Genomic DNA, 24,209 nt, shown 5'->3' with positions numbered 1-24,209 from the left:
TTTGTTGTAAAAATTATATTTATATGTCTATGAAACTCTGTTGTATTAGCATTTAAAAAAAATTAACTAAAGAAATGGGAACAAGTTATTTGTTTTATGACAGGCTGTGTGTAACAAACTGCCAAAATATGCGATTTGCAAGTTGTCTGTTATATGTAGACACAACAATGGCTCATCCTTTGTGTCAGGTGTTCCAAATATTTATTGGAAAAGGTCAGGTACGAGGACTGGAATGAAAATGAGTAAAAAAAGCAGTTGAAGTCCAAAGAAAAATGTTTAAAGAGCTGGAAAAGCATGAAAACTACCATAAAAAATAAATTACAAGAAAATCTGGCTCCTCTGAATAAAAATATAAAAGAATGAGTGGCTCAAGACTTCTGCACAGTATTGTAAATGTGCCTTTGACTTGCTTTCCAGCCTTTGGTGGCAAATGTTATGCTATGCTTCTTTAAATGAATTAATTCTAACCAGGATTCTGCATTGTTGCAGTAGCTGTTACTTGACATTATGATAAAAAAAAAAAACACTACAGAAATGAACTACAGTCTTCTTGTATGAACTGGCAAATTTAGTAAAATAAATATAGTATTTTTCAAATGCTAAATTAAACCACCTGCATCAGACATTTGTATTGTCACATACACCTATGTGGATCTCAGGGCAGCAGCGCATGTGCATGAAAATGGCTCAGGATGATAAACATTAAGCCAAGAAACAAACAAGACAATAAATGCTAAATTAAATGAACACAGTGCAGCAGTTTTTGTTCTCTGTCTCTGTATGGGTATAAATGTGTTTGTTCCACCTGGGTCACATTTCTAGCATAGCACTGCAATATAAATAAGTGTTGAGATGATCTCACTTAACTTCTAAATTCACACTCACACTTCTCTTCCCAGGATTAGCTGTCATCGCTATTTTCAAAGCTCCTCAGGCACCTAGCCAATAATAGAACTCAAGTCAAAGAATTTTTTTTTTTAGTAGTTTTGGCTAAAAATAAAAATTACAGCAGGTTTTGCCCCAATTCATTACATCAGATATCACTAATGCATTGCCAAAATTCAGCTGAATTTATTACATCGTGGAAATGCAGTCCAGTCCATCAGGTCACTATAACATGACACCACCATTAGCTAGTTTGAACAATTGACATTAACTTGGCTCTCATCCCATGTTTAAATCCAATGATTATGGATCAAACCAATAAAAAAAGGAGAATTTGTTCTATTATTATTAACTATGAATTTAAGTCTTCACATCTCCTAAATAATAATTTTAGATATTTATACATCCTTAAAGAAATTAACAACAACGGTTCATCAATCAAGCCTCGTCTTTCCTTAAGTCTTGAGTTTATTGTGTTGCCATTGCTGATAATCTGCCAATATGGCAGAATAAAAGGAAGAATAAAATAAGGAGACACAGAAGTATAGCACTTGAACTCTAATATGTACAAAGAGTAAACGTTTAAGAAGCATCTCTGCAGTGGAGTACTTTATCTGATGAGACCATCAGGTGCTGTTAGTCTGACAGTCCCAGTGTTTGGTGGCTCACTCGACATGCTCGTATTGATCACTTTGCCTGATTTAATCTCCCTCCTCTATTTCCCTGTTGAGCTCCTCTCAGTCTCACCAGTAGAGGGGAACACTGACAGCTATATCAACCTGCTAAACGTGCACTGGCATCAGAAGGGATGCAGAGCCAAGGGAAGGAGTGCAGAGAATAGCGAGATAATAGCAGACATAAAAGCAGAAGTGTAGAGAGACAGAAATGCAGAAAGACCTTTGTGTTTGTGTTCAAATAGTCTGTCGTGCAAGTTGACCAAAAATTACAAAGGCACTATAACTGTTATTTGGTAAATCAATATTAGGTTGTGAAAAAGCCAAAGCCAGTCTGAAAACAACCGGTTTGAGGGGTGACCTTGTCCACTAAATGTGCTTGTCTGCTACTGATTTGGGCCAGGTGGTTCTGTCAGACTGTCAGGGCCGACGGGGTCAGAGAAACAACATTTGCCACTGTTCTGTTGCTTTAATAAGACTCATTAATATACTGCATGTGTCACCAGCAGCGTCTGACTGCGTCCCCTCTGGGCTGGGCTAGTTTTGGCATAACATGAAGTTAAGGACACACACAGTCGCTGAATTCAGCCTATTTGTCATACATATCAAGGATGAGTCTTCAAACCGCCTGTGAACTCTCACCTCTTATTTATCTGTGTTGTGTTGTATCGACTTGCGTGGTCCTTTATCCTGTATAAAGCAGGTGAATGTTATTGATTTTGGACAGATTGTTCCTCAGATTTATTGCTTTGTTGACTCATTTTAATATCCTCAGATAATAGATTCGATCTTGAATATCTTTTGAGGCACTATAAACACATGAGTTTACAGGGACTATTTAGGGCTTGTGTGTGTGTGTGGAATTGTGCATATATACTAAACTATAATAAATGACCTATTAATTTCACCTGGTTGGGTAAACCTTCTCATGTTTATTGCACATATGTGCATGGTTTATCCTTGTCTTCGAGTTTGAGATATAATATGACTGTCCAGTGCCTCTTAATGGCCCATGGGAGTAATACATTTTATCTTGCTCCATGAGCAAGTTTAGATTTGTGCTTAATGATTCAGTTTTAGCCCGCTATCCATCAGAAAAGGAGCTAGCCTCTCATTTAACTCTTCCATGAGCCTCAATGTATGCCTAGTTCTTTTTGATGTTCCTTTATATTTGAAGCTTTGATTTCTTATTTGAAGAAACTCAAATCCATCAATTTTGCTTGGTTCCCCTCTGACTACACAATGTGTTGTTTGCCAGCTTACTGGAGATCAGTACAAGCAGTTTTCTTAAACGATGATAATGACTTCATTAGAAGGCAATATTTGTAAAGGTGAGTTGGTCATTTATTATGAGCATCAATTTTTAAAATGTAATAATCATACTGTAAAAAAATATATATTTAGTAACTTATTTGTGCAGAAAAACATTGAAACACTGTATGTGTATATACCAAAAGTTATCTTTCAGCACTGATCCCTTGATGAGCATTAATAGATGTAACTGTTTAAAATGGCTAAAGTTGCTAAAATTTGTTTTAGCTTATCTAATTTGTCTGTTTCACAGAGGATTTGACGATGGTGTTACTAGGGTCTGTCGGGAGCATGTGCCTCCCTCCAACCAGGGGGTCATCTCCATTATGTTACTGTAAATTTAATAATGTTAATAATGTTAGGTATCCTCCACTGTCATTGCAAACTTTGCACTGTACCCTGCTGTAGTTTAAAGTTTATTAGTCCTTGGTGCACCTCCACTGGCCTGGGACCCCAAGCATTTATTGGCCATGCGTGGTGGTGATTGGAATAGAGGACAGGGTCTCTATAAAAATTGTATAAAATTGTATAATATACATGGCAAGATTGGAATTTTTTTTAAAGAAAAAATATGCCAATTTATGAGGAAAGCAGGCTTTCTATGGTATCTAAAAGTGATCACCACTGCCATGGAGGGATATACAGTAAAATTTACCAAGATGTGGACCTTGCCTTTAAAAATTGCTTTTAATACTCTTGTTTGTAATTGGCTTGACTTTGGCATAATTGCTGTGATCCATTAAAGCTTGAGAAGACTGTACCCTTTAAAACTGTTGTGAGGATAATATTTCATTTTTCTGCACTTCATTTTACTACTCCCCCTCAAAGAGTTTTATAGTACTCATAATGTTTTTCTTATTATTATTTTTACCCCCTTGCAGAGGTTTGATGAAGCATGAAATCATTTGATGCACTTTTATGGACCATCAGATCCTATGGTAAAAGTTTCACGTTTGGAAATCGAGTTTGTTTCCACCAGAGACATGTCTGGATTGACTTGAAGGCATGGAGTAGTTTTTCAAACTATGGCTTACGACGGTGACTTTCACAGACAGGAAACCAGAACCCCCCCCCCCAATACACACAAGCATCTACTAGTTACCTATTTAATAAGATAAATTGGATCACTGAAAAAGATCAGTTGTTCATCACGATTTTAGAAAAAGTATATTGAAATATTGACAACAAAAAATCTGCTGTAGTGTGTGACATGGTTAATTGTCAGTATGTACGGGTGGATTAAAATATGAATGAAAAACAAACGTGGAGTGTTGGCAAAGCAGCTTGCTAAACTTATTACATTTAGAGATTCTCATAGATGCTAATCTGACCCTACACTTGGTCACCTTGCCTGTTTATTAGACTGGACATAATCAGAGGTACCATCCCCTCGCCATTCATTGTCAAAGCTGTCCTTACTAATGTACTAAATGAGTTACATTTAATCTTGTATACATCATACAAGTTGACCAAGGTGGTTAGCAGGGCAAAGCTGTTACAATCATCTGTTACAAAGATAAATCACTGAAACTGGTTTACTAGCTATTCTATGCTAGCTGTGTTTCTACAAAAAGTGCAGATCGTAACTGATCTCACAGCACTGAGAGCAGACCCAGCGACAGCTTGCCTTGCATGTGCAGAAAAAAAGCCTCTTACGTTAATGTTGTTAATGATATAACAACATTATATCATTTGTCATTGTCAAAGGAAGACGGACACACACTCAAAACAGAGAGAGCTGCAGTCTCTTACGAGATTAAAATAAGCACAGCTTTCAGCCAATAACTGACTTCAGCCACAAGACGGCAGTAATGTAGTGGCTGGATGCACATATTGACAGGTGAGGAGCTTTATGACCGCACTGTCTGAGATGAAAGGAGAGAGACTGCTTTACTTTGGTATATTTTCATTTATTTCTGTTTTTAGATTTGACAAGGCCTTGGTTATCCTTTCAAAACTATACCTTACTTGCATTGCTTGAATTGACAAGAATCTATTGTACTTATAATTATTTAATAATTACTTTAAATGAAACAAGTTTGGATAAATTCAGCTTCAGCAAATCATGGTAAAGAAGTTGCATAACGATACAGTCATGTGAAAGGAAAGTTTCGTGTAGACTATATATACCCTTGCTGCTACTGTTGGACTAGGTGTGTGTTAACACAATGCCACAATTTTCAGCAAATATCCCAGCAAATTCACCTCAAGGCCAGAATGCCCAGAGGAACTGCAAAAAACCCCATACAAAGAGATACATCTCTGACTCATAAAAGAAGAGGGGCTTTTTAAAAAATTTTAATTGCAAAATCTGCTGCAGATTTATTGTCATTGTTTATTTTGTTTCATTGCTTATATATATATATATATGTATATATATATATATACATATTTTCTTCATTTTTTAACAAATATAGTGGTGAAAAGTAAGATCGACCTTCAAACTTTAAAAGAATAGTTGCTTTGCATTGTATACACCTAACATGAGCAGCAGTGCACAGGTTGCTAGAAGAAAAACTTGCATTGCATGGAAGAAACTAACACACAAGGATCAGTGTTTTGGAGATAATAATTGTTTGCTACAAGAGCAAGTTCTGTTTGTCTGTTTTGGTCTTAACTGCAAATGGACCAAGTAAAAAACAGTTCGGTCAACTGAGCTTTCTGTCAGCTTCTTTAGCTCAGTTTCATTATGTTACTTTAGGTTTAACACTTTTTGGGAAGCCTTTTTTGTTCTTATTGTAGTGTACTTAATTGCTATTACATTCACTTCTCTTGTATTCTGTTCAGTTCAATTCTTATTTATACAGTGCCAAATTACAACAACCGTCGCCTCAAGGCGCTTTATACTGTAAGGTAGACCCTACAAAAATAATAATAATATAATAATAAGACTTCTGGAACAACTTACTTAGGACAGATGAGACCAAAGTGAAAATATTTGATATATATAAGGCACAGTGTCATGTTTGGCAAAAACCAAACACAGCATATCAGCTCATACACCTTATACTAGCTGTCAAGCACGGTGGTGCAGGGGTGGTAATGTGAAATTTGAGGCCATTTGTCCACCAGTTGAAGGTTGGCCAAAGTTAGGTCGTGTAACAGGACAATAATCCCAAACACAGCAGCAAAGCTACAACAGAATGGATATAGGTGTAATAGCGCCTTAAGTGAACTGTACATAAATGAATGTCCACCAGCCTCAATGAACTGAAGCAATGTTGTAAAGAAGAGCGAGCAGGAATTCCTCCATAACAATGTAAGAAATGTATAAATTCATGTAGAAAATGATTGCTAACTAACGGTGGTGCTACAGGATATTGAATAATGAAATGTACTTGGCTGTTCACATGTCTGCACAGAATTTTGTTAAAACTTTCTTTCTCTCGTAACTGCATATTTAGCCATGGTAAGTAACAAGGATCAAATCAGTTACACAGGATAAGTGAAATCAACTGTGGGTCCCTGATTGAGTTTGGTCAAGACTGCACAAAAATTTTCTTTAGATAATTTGCTCAGCGTGTCAGATTATGATGTATATTTATGCAAAATCTGCAAAAGCTTAATCAGTTTGTCAATTTCCTATTTTGTACCATTGTGATTTGAGCTCTCTAACTCAGAGAAACCTTATGGCCTTGAAGGTGTTAACACTAACTCCAAAACAACTGAAAGCACATGTATTAAAAATATGCATCACAAATACATCAATATTTTCTTATCGCAGGATGCCCAGGTGTTCTGGCATATAGGCTGATACACATAATGGCATCATACCTGGCATCCACAGAGTCTCTGCAAGACTGGTGGTGCAGATTTTACACCATCTGGAGCTTGCACACTTGTGCCACCCCACCCAGTGCCAAGAAGATGATTGCTATCAGCATGATTATGCCTTTATTACATTAGCCGTGCATTGTTTACAGACTTGTGGCTCTACCCATGCCAGGCTGTAAGGAATACTTTTATGTGAGAAAGCAGTGGGAGGGTGGAGTGATCAGCTCGACAGCTGCTAAAAACATTTTCCTCATTGCTACGTAAACGTGCCACTGCGGGAGGAAATTATAAAGAGGGGCCCTCTGAAAATGCTTTTGTTAGGATTTCCTTCTTAAGGGATATTCTTGATTTAACTGTGAATAATAATTTTGCAGGTTCTGTTTCAACACTTGCACTTGATCGGATAACCAAAAAGACATGTGTGAAGTGAGTATATAGTATACACTATATACTTGCCTCAAAGATTTCTGGTAGTAGATGATAAAAATGGACTTTTATGCTTCAAGTACTCCTAGAGTTCATTAATATCATCCCTTCTAACACAGCATTTAAAAGAAATAATTTCAAGGATAGACAGAAATTCCTCCAACATTTTAAAACAGGGAAAGTGGAGAGTTTAGATATGACTTATGTGATGAATATAGCAAATTCATTTTGAAGCTATGGTGAAAATGGAGCCATTTTGCCACCGTTGCAGCTCATATTAGTGGCATGCCAAGGAATGAAGACATGATCAGAGGAGGGAAATGCTCTGCCAATGTCTGCCTCTTCTATGCCAGAGCATGGGGAGAAGGGAAAGGTGGTGGGCAGAGCCAACTTTCCATACCAGCTGGAGAGCTGGTGAAAGGCATTGTTTCTCTCAGCTCCTGTCAGCCCTTGTAGTAGCTGATCTGTATGACCATCCCACTATTTCAAAATAGAATTAGGCTATCTCGCCAGACACACTAGTGGCCTAAATGCTGATTTCTTACAGTGAAAATAAAGCTTAGTCTGAAACGTACTGAAATGTTAATCTGTCATTTTATCTTAAACATAAACCAGTCTGTCTGATTTTAAATTATATGACAGACTATCATTTTCTATACAGTAACATTGATGTTTTATTTAAACCTGTATGCCGTAACCAAAGAAATAGGCCACAGACACTGGGTTATTAAAATTAATTACATTTTTTTTCCTTCATTCCACACCACATTTAACTTATGTCCCAAGCTAAACATGTGAAATCATTCCTTCTTAGCAGCATCCTCTACAGTGACTCCCTTCATTCCCATATAAAAAGGAGGCCAATCAGTATTCCACTCACACTGCTGATGGTCAGAACACTAGTTCACAGAGCTTCACTGTCTTTTTCTCTGTCAATGCTCCCTCTGAGTACACTTTTCTTTGGCCATCACTACCAAACTTTGGCCAGATTTAAACAGACATCACCTTTCATAAGTGTAAACTACCACCCTCTGTTGGCCATGTCGGGGAGTTCAGCTTCATATTCATATATCTACTGAAATATTATTACTGGGGTCATGGAATCAGTCACAGAGAGTTCTGCAGTCAGAAATGCAATTCTAAATGGTATACTTATGTTGTGAAACATGATATGTACACATATCAGTACTTTATTTTGTGCTATTTTTTTAACATAAATTATCATTTCTACCTTGTACATTAAACAAAGTAGATAAAAGGATAAATCTACACAGTCTAAAAGTCAGTGGTTTTGGATCCTGGTTTAGCTCAGTGCATTGCGCGGGTGCCCATATGGCTGAGAGCAGCCGGCCTGGGTTCGAGACCGACCTGTGGCCCTTTGCCTCTTGTCTTCCCCCTTTTCTCTCTGACCCCGCTTTCCTGTCATTTCTTCACTGAATCTAACAATAAAGCTGATAAAGACCCAAAAAAAAAGGCAGTGGTTTTTATTAAGGGTTGGGTTGTGGTTTTACAAGCTTCTGCCTCTGCTTTGGTATTTAAATTAAAATCGTAAATGCTGGTTGAAATTTACGTTGCATTAAAATATCCCCCCCTTCCTTGTCCCCTTAGGTCCAACTGGCTGAAGCCGTGCTGTGGGCATCGAGTGGCCCTGTGGCAGGTCTGTCTGCTCAGTGCTGGCTTCAATTGCATCCTGGTGGCCTGCGTTATCCTGGTGGTGCTTTTCCTGTCTTTGGAGCTGCTCATAGACACCAAACTCCTACAATGTAAACAGTGTGCTTTTATTTGTCCCATTTTAGCCGGTACTATTATGTAAGGAAAAATCTGCTGAGCATGCATATTCTTATCCATTAATACACAGTGTGACGTTCATAAAACACTTGGGAGGCATATAGTAGCAGCTCCACTGGAGCAGTGGGGAGTTAAACAGTTTAGTGTCCTCGAGAATTAAACACTGATGCTGTGTCTGCACTGTGCCCTACCTTCTGCTAGGATCACATTAAGGAAATATAGTTTCACAAATATATAAGGTGTGCCATTATTTTTTTTTTATTATTGCTTACACTGGACTTTCTCTATACATCAACTTGGGCAGTCATCGCTGCTTTGCAGCCTAAATTTCTTTAAAGGGAACCCTGTTAAGGTCAAGCAGAAGTATAAGTAATGTAAATAATGTATTTAAAGAAGCTGAAACTATCTTCACTTTACTGAGCTTCAAAAGAAAAGGGCTTCTTCCATATTACTATAAACAGCTATGATATTATAATAGGAGTTATTTTTCTACAGAATAAGTACCTGTACCAGATATTTGATATTTTTACTTATATTGAATTTTCGCTTGTTGTATCTGTGCTTTTGATCAAATAAAGCCTCTCAATATATCTTCCAATAATGCCATTATGAAAATACATGCTGCTATTTACAAAGACCTAATTTTCCATTAAAATAAATGCATATGACTTAGATTGTGTTTACAGTCATGGTCACATATTGTAGAGTTTACAGTTACACAATCAATATGTGCAACTCTGAAATCTGGCTCTTATACTATTTCACCTCAGTATGTATAGTAATTTATTTAAAAAAACAAACAAAACAAAAACAAAAATAACCCCTGTAAAGACCCATTACATTTATTGTAGGTGCCATTGAAACTATTAGTAATTTTCTGTTGAACTTGTTGTGATAATGTCCATATTTAACTGTATTTTGTGTGCATTTTCGCTGTTTGTGTAGTCCTACTACACAAACAACTTGTGGAGCTGGACAATAAATGGTTATGATGGAGAGTGATGGATAGAGGTGATAATGAACCAAGATTCTTGTCAGTGGCATCAGGCAGCCATCCTCATCGATTACTGGCCAGCGTCCAGCTCTGTTGATACTCGAGTCTCGCTGTGGGGACTGCAGGACTCTAGTCACTTTAGATCTATTGTAATCTAGTTCTCAAGGCCACTACCTGCCCCACAAGAGAAATAGCAGATGGGCAATAAGATGGGATTGGGCAAGAGTGCAGAAACATATTAGTAGTATAGGAAGTGGGTATGCTGGTAGCACAGTGAGTTAATGGATGGACATCATTACACCAATTAGTTTTCTTACACTGTGCACCTTAAGGAAAGTGCAAATAAACATTTATTCTGTTTCCTCTCTAAACAGTTTCCAATGCGTTCCAATTTGCCAGCATTATCCACTGGATCAGCCTTATCATTCTGTCACTCTTCTTCTCAGAGGTAAGATCTGTATATTATTCTCAATTACGTCACATTTTGGTTCCATCATTAACATAATCTCTTTTATTTTCCGAAATCTTTGCTCTTGGGCCAATGTAATAATCACAGAACGTTTCAATTGTAAAGATTCACTAAAATCTCACTTTTCTTGTTGATTTGCAATTAAATTAAACCAGCTAAACTATGTAACACCTCCATATCTGCAAACCAGGTTCAAACCTAAGGGAACTAGAGTAGGTAGTTGCTACCATTTATATTCCAATATTGTCTAGTCTTGATTAAGCTATAGCTTAAAAATGCTACCTGGAAGCAGAATCAGAATTAAATTTAAGCCATTGTTTGATAAAGTAATGTCTTTTCATTACTTTGTGATTATGAAAATAACATAAAGAGGAGAATATGGCCTAGAGGCCTCCACTCCAGTGCAAACCAATTACCCTGACAGCCTCAGCCCCAATGCCCTAACCCAAACTTTAATTACCGGTGAGCCAGCATGAGCAATAATTAAAGCTGAGCTTACAGAGCAGTGGGGATGGGGTTACAGTGATGTGATCCATGCACACAGGGCACCCACTGGGATCACAGAAGAAGAGGTGCACGAGCCAGTCCCCCTGCACCAATCAGAAAACATAATTCTTACATGTGGGCGGAGCAGCTGCTCGTCTCACCTGATACCAGCATTATTGTCTAACATGTGCTCCAGATGATGGATTAGCAGGACCACCTCTAGCTAATTAGAGTGTAAATCAATGTCCCTGCTTAACAGTGTACTGCAGCCAGCCACATTTTCCAGAGCATAAGTAGAATTTGATACGTGTGTATGTGTTTTCACAAATTTCATGCCATATTTCCATAAACAGAAATAATTGTGCAATAACAGATTTACCACAGAGTATTATCAGTGGAAGGTCTCATGTAGAAGTGCATTAAAACTAAATACCTCCACTGAGATGTTTAATGTAAATGTAATTTATATATTTATTTTTGGATACTTTTCTATTAAGAAGAAAATACTTTCTTTCCCATATATTAGAAAATTAGCAATTTTTGGATGTAAACATGACTTAAAGGAGTCTTTCACATCTATCAGCATGCTGCCTCAATTATTCATTTCAAAGTATCCCTTTATCTCTCTGTGTGCCTCAGACTGTCTTCAGAATTGTTGTTCTTGGGATCTGGGACTACATAGAAAACAAAGTTGAGGTTAGTACTGCTATACCGGCAAATCTTCATGTCAGATTTTAGTATATTATGTTTAATTCAGTTTAATCTGAATATTTATTTTTAACGTTTTCTATTTTTATTATTTTTAATTTAGCCTCCTGTTCTTGCATGGTATGCCCATACTGACCTCTCCCACTTAAACACACTTATTGACCTTCTTGATGAAGGTTGATGGAAAGATTGTATGAATAATAACATCAAGGTAAACATGACATTTCTACATGCTAAAAACTCACTAGCTGGAGGTTAACAGAAACACTGGAAACATTTGAAAATAGCTGGTTGTGCCCAAGGTAAGAAAACTATACCAACCATACAAAAATAAATGAGATATAAAAAGGTTGTTAGTAGCCCTGACTCATGCTTATGTGACAACTTTTGAACCTTTTGACAAGGCCACAGCCTGCTATCTGTTTTCACCAGTAGTGCTAAGCTGTGTCAGCCGGTTTCTGGTAGCCAGATGAGAAGTACGATCAGAACGTTAAATTAAATACATTAAAAAAGGAAAAAAGATAGCGTGTGGTTATTCTCTTTAATGCAATCTTCTTGTGGAGCAATGCGTCATTTGCGACAGATCAAAATATAGCATCCTTTGCTATTACTAATCTCTCACTGGATGCCCTATTCCAGTTATTTGCTGTTGTGTGTTTGCAGCTGCTGGTATTCCTGCATTAAAATCGATAACCTTTAACTCAATTTAAATTTTTGGGAAAAAAAGGAGTCACAGGGAGTTGGTTTTAGTGAATAAAGTGGGTGATATACAATGATTGTGTTGGTGTGTCCCAAAAAATTGGGTGCCCTTCATTGCGATCTTACTGAACTTAATGTTGGCAGTATGACACTGGAGGAGGATTTCATGGGGCACAATTCCATTAATTTTGAAGAAAATGAAGTGCACATTTCTGGCTGGGCTGGGACTTTTTTCATTGAAATCTGCAGCTTCCACATTACACTGAAGGTAGTTTGTTGAAGCCATAGTTTCCTTTCTGTTTGTTTGTTGAGGTCCATGGTGAAAATGCAAGTGCACTGAAAGTAGTTAGAAGTGACTTACGGGGAGCGATCTAAAAGTAGTCGAGAGTCGTAAGAGGTCGCTTTAAGGCATGGTATTTTTATTTTTGTTTGTGATCACATCTGTTCATGTCAACTAAACCTCAGCTAGATATTAGGTAAATAAGGACTTTACCAAAATGTTAAAATATTCCTCTGAAGCAAAAAACTACATACATCCATGAATAAAATCCACATATAAGTATTATATTTGAGTCTCGCTAAATCAAGACCATAGAACTGGGGTCAGGGGTTGAGGGTTAATGGAATGGAGTTATGGCTCGTACGCTGAACTTGTTTTAATTCTGTATTTGCTTTTGTCCCAAAAAGGTGTTTGATGGTGCAGTTATTGTGCTGTCCCTGGCCCCAATGGTGGCATCCACAGTGGCCAATGGGCCCAGCAGCCCCTGGGACGCCATCAGCCTCATCATCACACTACGCATTTGGAGGGTCAAGAGGATCATTGATGGTAAGGCAGACAAAAACTCTTTTTCCATCAAAATCCAGACTTAATTTCCAGAAATTTGAAAGTGACACATAAAATTCACACAGCATGGTCTTCTTCTTCTTCTTTTTTTTCAAAAGGGTCACACAGATGCAGCTAAGTGACCCCATTCTTTCCATGATTATACAAATTATTTGCGATTCAGAACAATACAGCTATTGATCATTCCTCAGAGTAAATTGCTGCCACTCTGCTTCTCTAACTTGTATTGATTGCAAGCGTCTAGCTAAGTAGATTCACAGAAGCCATAATGAATATAGTGGTTGTTTTCTCCTATGCTAATATAGACTGGTTCGATATCCGCTCAGAGGTCACCCTCATGACGGATCTCTGAATGCATACAGGATGAGGTGCATGCAGAGCACATAGGAATTCAGTGTACAGTTCGTCCACGTCCAGTATTTTAATGTAAATATGTGTCTGTTGTTTTCTACAAAGCTTTAATACAGAGTTTAGGGAAACACACACCCACACACTCTATTTCTTTTTTTTGTTAACATTAACGTGCAGCTGCTCACGTGATTTCTAGGGAGGGAACATGTGATTTTCCTGCCGCACCTCAAACTACTGGGTTTTGTATTTGTGAGTCATTGAGTTTTGTTGTTAAGCAAGCACCGACAGAGGGAAAAAAGTGAACTCAAACCAAAAAATATAAAGTTAAAGGACTGGCTCAGTTATCACATGACAGTCATCAAATCTTTGGAAAAAAGAGTTTGAGATATAAAGTGACAAAGTTTGTGCAAGAGTGAATTTCACCACAATTTGTCATGATCATCAGGTAATGTTAATCTCTCAAACTTTGAAATTAGTTCTCTAGAAACAAAACAATCAAAAAACACAAAAAAATCTCCATCAGTATCAGTTTGACTCACCAGCGCTTGAACACTGCTTAACAATGAACCAGGAAGGTTAAGTTGCTATTTTTTCATGCTGAAAGTAAACTAGAGGTCGGTCTAAATCACTGAATATGAATTATCTATACTTTATTATAAATGCCTAATAAGATGTTTTTGATTTTTTTGCATTGACCTCTGATACCAAAATTTGTAGTACAGATAAACGTCTGTAAAATACAAATCCAACGAGCTATTATGCAACACCTTGAGCAAAGCATATGTATATAGTGTGTACATAATATATAATGAAATGTAATTAAAAAAAAAGAAATGTAACTTTTGGGTGTAGCAGATTGGAGAGAGAGTTGATTTTATGGCTTCAATACACAAGGGATCTGTGAAACATGTGAGTGGAGAAAGTGCAGCAAGGAATCTGTGAGGATTGTGGATGTTTTCATGCACTGATTGTGTTAAAATGCACTTATTCTACATCATGTAACCTGACATACAGTCTAGAAAATTCTAGAAAATGTGTTTATTTTTTAATGCATTCACCAATTCCATGCAAGGCTCTGGCCTGCCTTTAGGTTCAGTGCCTGGGACACTGGGACAGAGGCCAGGGCAATCAAACCACCACCAACACTGGACTCTGAGAAGTTGTTGGATTAATTGTGGTGTGAATTACACTGTTGTGCAAGTGCTGGCAGAAACTGTCACCACAGCTGTGGCACACACATGCACGCACAGACACTATAATCACATAACCAACCCTGCTAAGCTTGTAAATGCACAGTGCCACACAAATGTATTGCATTGTGTAGCTAAATAATTGAAGCTCTGATTGAGCTTTTCATGCTGGTTTGATTTCTGACTGAACTGACCCCATCTAATGTCTTCTCCTGTTTGATGTGTGTGCGCGTGCGCAACATTACTATAAATAGATACAAGGAGCATGTGGCGATGGCTGTGTGCTTTGCTCAGCTACTCTCTGTAGCAGAAGGCCTAGTTTCATTGTCATCTCAGCATGTTCAGAAAAATCCTAGTGTGTCCTTGTGACTAGGACCCATAGAATTAATGATTATATTTGACAAGTTTATGCCACTCATTGCAGAATACGCAGCATTAGCACGTGTGATATCATGTGGCAGACTTACAAATGTGACAAAAAAAAGGTGTAAAAGACTGATTGTCTTCCAACTGTGTTGACAGCAGCAGTCCACAATTATTCCCACCATTCTTTTTTTAGGTTCCTTCATGTCCTACTCTAGAAAGTGTGTCATGTATAAATAAAATACAAATTATAGGAAGAGCTGTTACTGACTGACAGAAAAGCAAGAGTTATTAAAGGTCAAATAAAGTATTCTAGCAACACTACAGCAATAAACTCTTATTAGATGAAGATGAAGTAGAAGATGATCGTCTGCTGGCCATGCAAAAGTACACATTGAGAAAATTCTATCAGAAAAACATTGAAACATACCACACATGCCACAACAGCGGCATATATTTAAAGAATCTTAAAGCTTCACATTTCAGTTTTTATCACATTAAGTGATATCAGCATGCAAACAGACTGAGTATTCATGTCTGTGACATTTTTACAATATATGTGCGCTTGATTAATTTTCTAATTACTGCTCAGTGTTCTGCTCAGGATAAGTTGGAGAAGGGTAGATTGATGCAAGACATTAACCACAAGTGTCTGAATGTCAGGTCAAAATACCTGTGTTTTTTGGTGTACTTTGAAGACCCTCGCATCTAAAGTGGTTTCCAGGACCACAATGGAGTTGTGTCTTCACTTTAAGGTGCTGTTTTTGTAAAGGTCCAGTGACATGTTTGCACTAAATATGGGCTGAGAGTGTACTTACACTTTGTGATTCATTAAGTCAGATCAAAATATTTTGCATCTAGTTTCATTCTCTGGTACTCAGTATAGTGTTACTAATTAATAAAGGTTGTGTGTGTGATGACAGAGTTCTTAGGAACAAATGACACAGGGTCAACAAATACCTCTGCCCTCTGACCTTGATGTGCTTGATGTAAATTGCCTTAACTATCTGAACCGCTCTCTTACCTGTGACACTTTTGTTAGTAAGTCTTAATGCCTCTTTATACATTACAAATATTTTCAGCCCATTCTCGTTCTCACCCTTCTCTCCAATTTTAGCGTATGTGTTACAAGTCAAAGTTGAAATGGAACTGGAGATCCAGCAGTGTGAGAAGACCAAGGCTGTGAGAGAGGAGCAGCTGGAGCGTCTCACTCAGATTTGTCAGGAGCAGGCTGTGAGTACCAACACATCTGAGATTTACTTTGCATTACTTACTTTTAATTGATGTGGAAAGATTTTCTAATGGCGACTTTACAGTACAAAACTTTGATGGTCTCATTTTCTGTAGTAGTGCCTGTGTAAAACTCGAAGGACATTAACTGACAAGAATAGAGCTTTAAAAGCACCTTTGATGCAGGCACAATAATTTGTGTTGGCTAATAGCGCATTTAGTCATACTGCATTGTATTGCAATGAAGAACATTTATTTTAACTTTAGACGCTATGGATCTAGCTGTCCTTATTAAGCTCTTTACTGCACTAAAGGACTGATTAAGGATACACGTTGTTCTTGGTCACATAAGCGACTGTAAGTTGATCTTTCACCAGAAGAGGGCAGCAAAACATCACAAACATGTTTCCTGCTTACCTGAATCGGATCAGCGGAAGAAAATGGAAACACACTCTGACACTCCCACAATTATGATAAAAACAGTTACCAAATTCTGGTTCTTAAAAAAAGGAGACAGTATTTCACTATTTATAACCAGGTATCACAGTATCTGTATAAAAAATGTTTACTTGTTTCTACTTTTGTGTACTGAATTTAAATGTATTCCAGAAACATGCTTTCTTTTCCTGTTTTTTTCTCTTATTCCTGCACCACCTCATCCTTCCCTGTCCTCTCTCTTCCCTTTCTTCTATTTTGTTTTTGTCTCGTTTTGCTGTTCTCCAAATTTTTTTTATCGGGCTTCAATTTTCACGTTCCTGCACTTTCTCAAACTACTTGCTCACCCTTTTCTACAACCCCCTGTGACTTTCCATATTTATTTGTTTGTGTTTTTCCTCTTCATATTTATTCTTAAGTTTGAGATCAGGCAACTGAGGGCACATCTGGCCCAGCAGGACCTGGACCTTGCAGCAGAGCGTGAAGCAGCCATGCAGATCCACCATGTTTGGGACAAACAGGGCAGGAATTTTCAGGTTGTAGAAGGTTTGACTCCTGGGGAGTCTGACGATGAGGGTGGTCAGAGAAACCCCAGGGAGCCACATGTCACTTCAGGTATAGTATAGCTTTTAAAACTGAGCTTGTATCAACTGAAGGGTGTTTGAATTGGTTATAAAAGATAAATTAAAAAACTGAAAATGACTGAATCAAAGACTAAAGTCTGTAACTTAAAAAAATAGCACAGTGGTTAGCACTGTTGCTTCATAGCAAAAAGATCTGAAATCACAGGCTGGCTGGTGAATTTTTGTGTGGACCTTGTTCTCCCCGTGCCACCAAGGCTCTGGCTTCTTCCCACAGTCCAAAGATATATATGTTAGGATAATTGGCACTTCTAGATTGGCTTTAGGTATGAATGCTAGAGTCAATGGTTGTATCTCCATCTGCCCTGCAACAGACTGGTGAAAAATCCATGCTGTGTAGTCAAATGTTTGTGCATGCTGGAGGTATTTTCCCTCTTTGTTTTGATCAGTTTTGGGGGTCATTACTCGAAAAAAGTAAAATGAAGTAAAAAAATTATTATGCATATTATAAAGAACACTCTTCTTAAAGTTGTGCAGTATGTTACTTAATTACACCCAAGAGAAAGACTTACGTTAACGTTACTTTCATCTTATTCTGTAAAATGACCTGAAACTCATTGTCTTATAATTATCAATTAACAATATAAACCTTTAGCACTCACCAAGCTTTAAAATCACTCTGGGTTCTTGGCTAGCTTAGTGTTAGCATGCTGTGCTTGTGAAGAACTGAAGTTGTGTTAACAGTATGATGCAGTTGTTTTTGTCCTGGAGCAGTCTCCACTTTACCATCATTCTCTCATACTTTTGTATGCACGTTGTGAGAATGCAAGAACCGATAAGTGGGATCAATAGGCAGGCAGACTAACGATTCCAAGGAATTGGACTGCTGGGAACCAGTTCTCTACAAAAACCAATTCTTGATTCTCATCCATACTTAGACTCTGAACTGGACATGCATGGATGGATGGATGGATTGATTGATTGGTCATATACCCTACCAGGTGCAAATTTTGTTTGAGGAAACAGTGTAACAAACCAGAAGAGAGGTGCAACATAAAGTATGTACATAATTATGTGGAACAAAAAGTCTGTTACACGGTAGCATCAGGTGAACTGAATGCCAGAGCAGTGTACACTTAATCTGGAGCAGTACCCCTGGAGCATCTTTGAGGCCAAGCTCTTAGCCCTTCCATGCTCACATGCAATACCCATCTGACCGCAGGCGCTCTGGGATCAATGCGGGGGCAAAAAAGCTTTTAGCATCTGGTGAATCCTGGAGAAAACAAGTATGTTCACTGACACTACGTCAGGTTGCATGGGCTTCTGTCATGCCCCAACTATCTCTCTTACTGCCCCCCTCATGGCAAGGCCAGCGGAGCAATCCCAAACTGACTGGGCTGTTTCAGGTACAGAGTGCTCTGTGCATTGGGCCTTGTTAGTAGGGAGTCGGCTCCTGTCAACATCTGTTCCCCTTCACCTGAAAACCACAATAGGGCACCAAGAGGCTCCATGGTGGCCACAATATTACCCCGAGGGCATAGTGGGAAATCTGGCTCACAGAAACAAGTGGGGCTTTTTACAGAAACATGGTCACTGGGATGAGCACTTAGACCACAAAGCTCAAGTCAAGTCAGGTGAACTCAATTCAAGCTTATTTGTTTTACACACAACATTTCAGCTGGCTTCTCACCCTCCACTTGGAGAGCCATTAAACCTCCAAGCGCTCATAAAAGGCAAGAATAAGCTATATATCAGGAGTGTGGTGATTTTGACACCTACATGTACTCTCAATGCTGCAATAGTACAGAAACAGTAAAACAAAAGGTGGATCAACATTCTTGATTGTAGTGAGCATTTTTAAAAAACCTACTGTGACTATTAAAAGAAATGCTCAAGTTAGATATTACACTAAAAGAGCACAGGTCTTTCTATTTCAAACCCAATTTTGTTACCTAATCTTAACCAAACCGAGACTGAAAGACAAACATTCAAAGAATAAGTCTAATGCAGTTTCATTCACTACATGTCCTTCCTTATAAAGACTTGCCTTAATTTCAGGATGAAATGCATGAAGGCATATTTTTCCCATCACAGGATAGGTGGGCATCTTGTGGTCGAATTGAGTATTGCAAAAAAAACTGAAAATGGGTGGAAATGGGAACAAAATGACACACATGCTGGAAAAACCTTTACTCAACTCTTCTTAAGTCAAGAACTTATAACGTTACAATTCAGTTTTTGCCTCCCAGGGTTACCATAAGGTTACAGTAAGAGGCTGGCGAGCATTACAAACAAATTGATATCAGTGATGACATTAGATAAAAACTCATGGGATCACTATATGTATTGTACATTGTATAGAGAGACCACTAATGTCTCTAAAGAATTTTGAGCACAAAAAATGCACGAAATATCAGATATTCTGTTGTTGAGTCCAGATGACAGACTGACACTTTTAAATTCTTCTTGTACTTCTTTCGGGTGTTCTGCTTAGGGGTCACCGGAGCAGCTCATCTTCTTCCATCTCAGTCTTTCCCTAGCATCCTCTTCTGTCACACCAACCCTCTGGATGTTCTCCGTCACTGCATCCTTGAATCTTCTCAGTGGTCTTCGACTGATCTTCGCCGTCCTTTGTCTATTATATATGCTTTATTTAGCCTTACCTCTCTGACTTTGTCTTTAATGCACTCAACCTAAGCTGTCCCTCTATTGACACTTTTAGTTAGCGTGGCTAAAAGGTCTCTATAGACAGGTGTTGGACACTAGTTCTTCAGAAACATTATGTTATAAAATCAAAAGTCACATGTTCCAAATCTAAAGTTATCTTTAATTTTTATATGTCACCATTAATTTCCATAATTGTTCTGTTTCCCAGGATCTGTCCCAACTATTTCACCTGTGGTTTATTGCTTGGTTTGTTAAAATAATTTTATAGTTGTAGTTTGAACTAAAAGAACCTCGGCATGTCACCTCTCCTTTTCCACAGAGATGACGACTTGGTAACTTGACTGTCACAGAAAGAAGAGGAGAGTCTTTATGTATGCTGGACTGCCCATTCTTTTTTCTTAAGACTTATGTGTTATTAATTGTGGAGTGATTGTCTCAGCCTTGTTTTAGTGAGTGCAATGCTTCCTCTCCAGGGGTGGCTCAGGGATTAATATTTTAGACTGAAAAATAAATGAAATTACCCATCAGAGTCTGCAGCATGTCCCGCGGGACAGGGGCTAGCACTCAGGGTACTCTGGGTTCGCACTCAGCCAGCGGACAGTGAGCTTAAGACCAATCAAGCGAACAGAAGAGCACAGCAGATCACAGTTATTCACCATGCACACTGAGGCAGGCTAGACTGGAGGGCTCAGAGCCTGAACAAAGAGCTCCTAGACTCTCTCACTCTCCCCCATTTCTCTAATCCCTGAAACCAACCCCACCCTGTCTCTGTCCCAGTTTATTCCTAGTACACGAAGGTTTGGCTAATGCACAAATGTAACAGTGCGTGATCCAGGCCACTTGTCTATAAAGCACCTGTGGCCTGGGGCAGAAGTCATCTCTGTCAATATTCTGTTGTAAACATACAAGATATTTTCCATTTGGACTAGTTTGCACTATGAACATTGACATGGACCAAGGTTTGGACAAATAGGTGTGTAATCCAAACCCAGTGACTTATACATGATTATTAGGATGTGTCTGTTAAAGTATATTTAATCCTAATCTCACACTACTGTAAGATAATTATACTTTTGATTCCATTTTATATTCATAATAGTTAAAAAGTGTTTACAGTACTGTTAGTAACAACAGTAATTAGATTTGTTTAGTTTGTTTAGTTATCATGTCAACTATACAGGAGAGGATACAAAACACTGTATGACAGGCAAGAGAAAACTGGGCCTGGCATCTTTTAGCAAATAGATTATATATACTTGCCCTAATATATACTGGATGTGTCCATGCCCCAGCATCCAATTGGTTGGTTTAGTGCTATGCAGAGGTTTGCAGACACCCATGCACATGCTGTAGTTGTGATATACATTCACTGGCATTTCATTCGCCTGTTTGTGATATAGATTTAATAAGGTGTTGGAAACATTTCTCGGAAATGTTTGTCCATATGGATATGACAGCATCACATAGTTAACCATCCACGATGTGAATCTCCTGTTGCACAGCAAGCCAAAGAAACAACTAAAGAGGATGGTTAAAAAGTATGGATGAGTGGAAGTAAGAATGCAACCAGAAAAATTGATTCTGAAAAAAATATTCATGCATGTTTCAGTATTTTAATTTAGAAATCAGCTGAAACAAAAATAACTGTCATTGTTTTATTCTTTATTTTTAACTCAGATCCAGTTGTACGTGATGACATGAACAACTACATCAGCCAATATTACAGTGAAGCAAGCAGCGGTAAGTGACAGTAGCAAATAAAAAAAAGCCATATTTGTATGGATGTCTTTATCTGCATATACTTTTTCTAAACACGTGTCTGTCAAGATGCTGGGGCTTCTGGCTTAGGTGCGCGGGTCATCACGACAGCAGCCATTGACGTTCACCTACCCACCAGTACAAACCTCATCCAGTCAAATCCTATGCTTGCTATGGAGCGGGTGGGCAGCGCTGTAAGTGATGCCTCCACCAGCATATCACGGTCCAGTGGCAGCCTCACAGCCCGCCCCCACAGCCTGAGTAGCCATACTCCGGGTTCATCAATGACAGACTGCAGCAGCAGCGCAGCTCAGGACTTCAGTCTGAGCTACAGCTCCCATCGCTGCTGCCCCCCTTCCTTCTCAGGCCAGGACCCCTGCAAGGACCCCAGCATGGTGGTGCAGGAGCTACTCTCCTCCCTCTCTGAGGACTCCTGCCTTGCTCAAAAGGGCCTAGTAGTAGACCCTGTCAACCTCAAGCTTCCCAGTCCGACTGGCTCAGAAAATGCCAGCCCTGAACTGGACAACAGAATAAACATTTTCAATCGCAGGAACCAAGAGGAGAGACGGGGCCGGGGAAGGGGTTGTGTGCTGTTGCAGACCAAGCCACTGATCCACCTGCAGGGCAGCAGCACTGAGCCGTCACTGGAGGAGAAGTACCGGCTACTGGGACCAGCTGACTCACCTCTAGGGCATATGTCTGATACATAAGCAAGCGTTATTTACACAGGAACAGAAGCTTTTACTCTTTTTATTTTTTACTGCCATCCCATTTGGCATATATCTGAACTTTTGTGACAGATCAAACCTCATGAGAGGGACCACACAAGATTTGAAAATTGGATTCATCTGTTACTGAGTAAATCGAGACTTAGCCAATTCAGAGCAAGCTCAAGCCTTAGCTTCTAGCTAACAGCGATGCTCCTTGAGTTGTTGTTTTCAGCTGTCATTAGTAGAAATTAAAAATGATCATTTTTAGGCCCTTTGGCATCCTGTCTAACCTCCCCTGTTTCTCTTTAATAGATTTTTGAAATCCAAAAAACCCCAGATATAGCACAACAAAGACAATACCACCCTATCAAAGGGGCATCTAATGTGTTTTTGGACACATTCTTCATCAGGAATTCTCACTTTGAATAGGTCCTAAATGCACTGAACTTTACGTGAATTAAAACCAGCAAAGGGCCATTCAAGCCTATACTGAACAAAAACATAAATGCTGAGCAGTGTTGCCATCTTAGACACTGCTCTTGAGAATTTCAAGCAGTAAAAGGAGTGTTTTCTATTGCTTTTTGTTGTTGTTCTGTTTCTTTTCAGTTTTATTTTCAAGTTTAAACATTAATTATGCTGTTCTTTGTTTAAACAGCCACAGGGTAAATACTGTAAGACTGGCTAAACTATTGAAAAGCCAATTTTCTACCTTTGCCTTTTTGTCACCTTTTTGATTTAAAGACCATGGACCATCATCAAAATTTATTAAATAGCAGTTTTGTTTTCAGAAGTTGTTAGTAGGGTATATTTGTGTGGTTGAAATGAAACGGTAACTGACTGGGCTCTTCACATGGAACTAGACTGGAGTGCTTGTAGCATGAACCTTTAAAAGAAATGTGCCATAAACGGTGAGCAAATTCTTTGCACTTTAATGTTTACAGACACTTTTGTAAACTTCATATGGAGGAAGTCATTGCCAAATGAAGGTGTTGTCAATTGAATGAAAATAGCAAAAAATAAAAGATAGTATTTCTTTAACTGCTCTTAGATCACTGACTCTTGTGAATTTATGATGTTAAATGATTTAAAGGTGTACCAAAGATACTTCACCAGGATAAAACATAATTGAACCGTGTGATTACTCTTATCAAAGATGTTCTTCTCACACGCTTCTTGCTGCACACGCCACTGTACACTGCATCACGTTGTTTCATTAGCGTCATCTTCTTATTTGCATATGATTTTGAAAAATTTAAATTATTTAACGTTATTAACATTGGACCTGTCACAACAACCACTAATTGGTGAAGTCACTGTAAGTGTGTCGTGAGAGGAGACATCCCCCCTAATTACCCTCCCGTATCATTAATTCAGAAGATAAACTGCTGTTACATTTTGTTGCTTGTCAAATGTTTACAAGTATCCAGAGAATGTTTTAATTGTTAATAACGATTATGGTTGTAGTTACGCTATCGACACAAGTTTTCAGAGTTCAGTATTTAATTTGCAAAACGGACTTTGAGGATTGGTATTACTATTCTTTTTTGATTAATTTGTAAATGAGACCGTATCTATCTATTACACATTACAATATTATTATTGTAATAATTTTATTATTAATTATTACAATAATAAGATAATAAGGTTAATATCAGTTTTAATTTCAAAGAAATCTCCCTCTTTCTCTCTTTTTGAAGAGCAAAGAATACACAGTAACAAACCACAGACCAGTCTTATGGACATAGATGGTAGAAAAGTGTTCATCTTAGACCAAATAAGTGTCGATGTAGTGAGTAGGGCGCATTCAAAATGTGAAATTTAGAAATAAATAGAATAACTTTATTGTCTTAAAGTTGGAATCATTAA

At 38.2% G+C, this 24,209-nt stretch overlaps 1 protein-coding gene across 1 annotated transcript in view; it reads left to right on the top strand.

Annotated features, from left to right (window-relative positions):
• LOC146393521 (transmembrane protein 266-like) overlaps positions 1 to 23,390 on the top strand; it is a 46,660-nt gene extending 23,270 nt beyond the window's left edge. Inside the window, exons 4-11 of the mRNA XM_084930362.1 lie at positions 8,679 to 8,833; positions 10,227 to 10,300; positions 11,447 to 11,503; positions 12,902 to 13,040; positions 16,080 to 16,195; positions 17,047 to 17,242; positions 21,553 to 21,615; positions 21,703 to 23,390. Coding sequence (XP_084786488.1) covers positions 8,679 to 8,833; positions 10,227 to 10,300; positions 11,447 to 11,503; positions 12,902 to 13,040; positions 16,080 to 16,195; positions 17,047 to 17,242; positions 21,553 to 21,615; positions 21,703 to 22,343 — 1,441 coding nt within the window. The 3' untranslated portion in view covers positions 22,344 to 23,390. The remainder of the gene's footprint in view (positions 1 to 8,678; positions 8,834 to 10,226; positions 10,301 to 11,446; positions 11,504 to 12,901; positions 13,041 to 16,079; positions 16,196 to 17,046; positions 17,243 to 21,552; positions 21,616 to 21,702) is intronic.
• Positions 23,391 to 24,209: the final 819 nt, after the last annotated feature.

This window comes from Perissodus microlepis, chromosome 1 (assembly GCF_051167445.1).
Source record: "Perissodus microlepis isolate ML-2025 ecotype Zambia chromosome 1, ASM5116744v1, whole genome shotgun sequence".
Taxonomy (NCBI): Eukaryota; Metazoa; Chordata; class Actinopteri; order Cichliformes; family Cichlidae; genus Perissodus; species Perissodus microlepis.
This window is presented reverse-complemented; position numbering and strand designations above follow the sequence as displayed.